Source organism: Saccostrea cucullata, unplaced genomic scaffold (assembly GCF_032062105.1).
Source record: "Saccostrea cucullata isolate Sc308-1 unplaced genomic scaffold, CSIRO_AGI_Scuc_v1 ctg67, whole genome shotgun sequence".
Taxonomy (NCBI): domain Eukaryota; kingdom Metazoa; phylum Mollusca; class Bivalvia; order Ostreida; family Ostreidae; genus Saccostrea; species Saccostrea cuccullata.
This window is the reverse complement of record NW_026929387.1, coordinates 182,129-185,592: the sequence shown is the minus strand read 5'-3', so window position 1 is coordinate 185,592 and position 3,464 is coordinate 182,129. Positions and strand designations below refer to the sequence as shown.

The following is a 3,464-nucleotide window of genomic DNA, read 5'->3' as shown; positions in this document are numbered from 1 at the left end:
CTCTTTTATCATATCCGATTTAAATCGGATGGATAGATGGTTCCATTCAGTTGGATTTAATACTAAATTACTCATTTTTGCTTTAATTTTCAAATTCAAGTTGTTTTCAATCTATCGTTATTGTATATTGGTTATTGTTTTCAATAATTTAAAGATCTGTAGTACAATATACATGTATTAGTTTAATTTCAAACATTAAAAAACAAGCATTGATCAAGTAGTTTATGCTGTTTTATTTTCATTGAAGAACAGGATAAACTTACACATAAAAGATATCTTTAAATGTCTCAAACAACAAAGAAATAAACATATGTACCTGAAAGGCAACAAAACAAAATATTGCAACAATATAAATTATAATAAATAAATATTCATATAATAATAAGATAAGTAAAACATTTATTCTCAAGTGAAAATGAAAGATAGAAGTGGATACTAAGTCTTGCTTTATAAACATCAAATAAATAAACATTAAATCTGATGACAAAATGCCGTTAAATCAACATTTTTTTTGCCTGACACTGAGTCCTCTGGTGAAGAAATGATATGATCTTGCGTAATTAAAGATGAATCTGAAAAAAAGAATTTCAAATTAAAAACATGCCGGGTAAATAAATGCGATAACACTTAATATCCTTACCTTGCAGCACACATTTATAATATTTTGTACCTCTTGTGTACAGAAATTGCATTGATTACTAGTGTTATTTGCACATACAATATTTAACTTACAATGCAAAGATCATTTAAACAACAGGTTGTTAAATTAAAAAAAAATTCCAAACGAATATTGTTGGTTTTTGTTCATAACCAGTGGTGACACAGGGGTCTTTTGTTGTGCATTCTGTCCCCCTATCTTTCCGAACATTTGCTTTTCTAAAAGATGTGCCGATTTAAGATTTGTAAGTCTAATTTGATGAATTATAGACTGAGTTATATTTTGTTCCATTTTAATAACTTTGTACGGATTTACGATCCCAGAATATTGAGGAAGAAAATTCGTATAGATTTTCTAGACCTTTTACCTATACACTGCAAATATTAAAGTTATAATTTTCTTTAAAAATACAGAATGGTAGACTTCTTTTAAAGACACTTGCACACATGTGTACGAGTCGCCCATTGTGAAGAGGTGTGCTTTTCAATCCCTTTAAATGCTTTTCGTCAAAAATATTTAAGTGCCCTTGCACATAGAAATTCATGGGTTTACCAGCCTTCCCCCATATATCTTGCAGATATTGGGTTGTTGTTTTTTTTAAGATGTTTTGAGTCTTCTTTCTCTGTAAATTCTTCATATTCATTCGTGGATTCATCACCTTTTGCAGATATCATCAATACCACCATGTCTTATCTAAGGGCACTAGAGTACGCATGCATGAAAACGTCCCAGTGTTGCATTTGCTTTCATTCAATCTTTTTTTCTTTTTGTTTTTTAAAAATCATTTTTAAACAATAAGAAACTATTCTACATGTACAGGTCTTGTTGGATGGAAGTTCTTGGCAGATTTAATGGAAGGGATTAATTCATTTAAAAGAGAACTTTCCACAAACGTGGTTTCCTTTGAGAAGTACAGCATACTGTACAATGCTTAAATACTGTTGAAAGACCAGCTTTACTTTGATTCATATTAATGTGAACGTCATTAATTAAACAAGATTTAATGGCACTGAAGTGTAACCGCATTAACAAGGGGATTATTTGCAGCGAGTGAAGCGGTAAAAAGACACATTTCTATTACAGTGATCCTCTTTAATTATAATTTAGTTGCCCTAAAAACTTGACATTATAATGCACTTAGCAAAATGCACAACCGCTGTTTACCAGTAATTACAAGCATAAAAAAGTTAAATTTAACAAGCCGACAAATTGGACCTTTGTAAAAATGCCCAGTAATCCTTCGGGCGGATCCAAGATTTCATATTAAAACTTAACCCATAATTTTTTTTAACCAGTAAAATGATAACAGACGTTCCCAATACTAGTACTTGTAGTCAATATGATTTTTAGCATAACTTTTATAGGATATCTCATTGCATGGGGATGCTCCCACCTGTCAAATCCGCAACTGATAAATGCTATGGAAAATACTTTTTGTCTCTGATAGGAAAACCCACCCTAACCAACCGTCTAGAAAGAAAGTTAATCATACCTTACGGAACTGGTTGTTGTCAACCATCAACGATGGGCATGCTATGCATCTGGACGACTCTAGCTCTGTCGGGGTCCTGTCGGAGAGGTGGGGGTGGAAGACGCTGTTTCAAGGTGCTCATGTGAGTGGGCTTCAGCAGCCGTGACGTAATCCCACGTACCTGATCTTCAGGTAATTTCTGATAACTCGGAAAACGTGACTTATCTGGGTCGCGGGTGTACTCTTTGCATCGAAATTTATCGGAGTGTTTCTCCGGAGAAAATCCTTCCCGGGCAATTGTCGGCTTGAGCAGACGATCGACAACTGGGTCCACTGCATGCGAAGTATACTTTCGGAAAGCAGGTGCTTTAGGGATGAGGAATGTATTCATGCGTCTTTGATACTCGTCAGACTGTAGAACTAATTTTTTTAGCTCAGAATTTTGTCTGTTGATTCGGAGCATGTCAAAGTTCGGATAATCCCCACTTCCTCTGTACTTCATTGACTGGGGAAGTCCACTGTACATGTATCTCACATTATTTTGTAAAACATATTTATGAGTAACTTTAAATTCGCCCATTTTGTCTTCTTTTCCAAATGTAGTAGTGTTCTTCGACAACAGGAACTAAAAAGAATGGAAAGATGCAGAGTCGTCAATAAGTTAAAAGAAAACTGGAGACAAATGTCGATCTAAGTCAGATCGTGAACCAATTCTTTCCTCACATTACCAAGGCCAATACACTATAGTAACTAATGGCTTACGTACAGGTATGGTCAAATAGGTTTTTTGAATTGTAAATAAAGCGTTCAAATCTTCCAGATTATCCGTGTAATCTTAAATGCGGGCTTCTATTCATTGGGCGATTGCATGAAGAGGACGAGAAGAAATATGAAAACGTCCATCAACTTTAAATTTTAACAATAAGACTTCATGTTGAATCGGAATTCTGCTTATCAGACGTCAGGGAATCACAAAGGTTTGATTACACAGGAAGAATAAATAAAACAATGCAGGGATATTAATCGAGGAGATTTATCAGATACATTTAAATGACTCCTAGCAGAAACTCTTGTCGAACTTGTCAAACAGACCACTGCAAACTCAGCCAATTCTAATCGTACAAAACACTTTTGGCCGTGGACTGATTTTGGAAACGTTCAACGAGAACTAGCGATCAGCTGGCTCCTAGAGATTGGCATCAAATACTCAGATGACGTGTTAGAGTTGGCAGGTTCTTGCATAATTTGAAGATCATTACCCCCCGCCGTATCAATAAAACACTTACCCCGTTATTGGTTCAAGCACTAAAATGCTGCCGGTTTTTATATGAAAAT

General features: G+C 34.8%; 1 protein-coding gene across 2 annotated transcripts; it reads right to left on the bottom strand.

The window, feature by feature from the left end:
- Positions 1-307: 307 nt before the first annotated feature.
- LOC134280718 (uncharacterized) lies at positions 308-3,153 on the bottom strand. Of its 2 annotated transcripts, XM_062763167.1 has the most exons (3): positions 2,896-3,153; positions 2,151-2,754; positions 308-572 (listed from the first exon to the last, which is right to left on the bottom strand). In XM_062763167.1, exon 2 carries the CDS (start codon positions 2,707-2,709, stop codon positions 2,170-2,172), a length of 540 nt encoding a protein of 179 aa, XP_062619151.1. In that variant the 5' UTR covers positions 2,710-2,754; positions 2,896-3,153; the 3' UTR covers positions 308-572; positions 2,151-2,169. The 2 variants fall into 2 exon arrangements, with proteins under 2 accessions (XP_062619151.1, XP_062619150.1); XM_062763166.1 differs by having other exon boundaries at positions 2,151-3,153.
- Between the last annotated feature and the right edge of the window lie 311 nt (positions 3,154-3,464).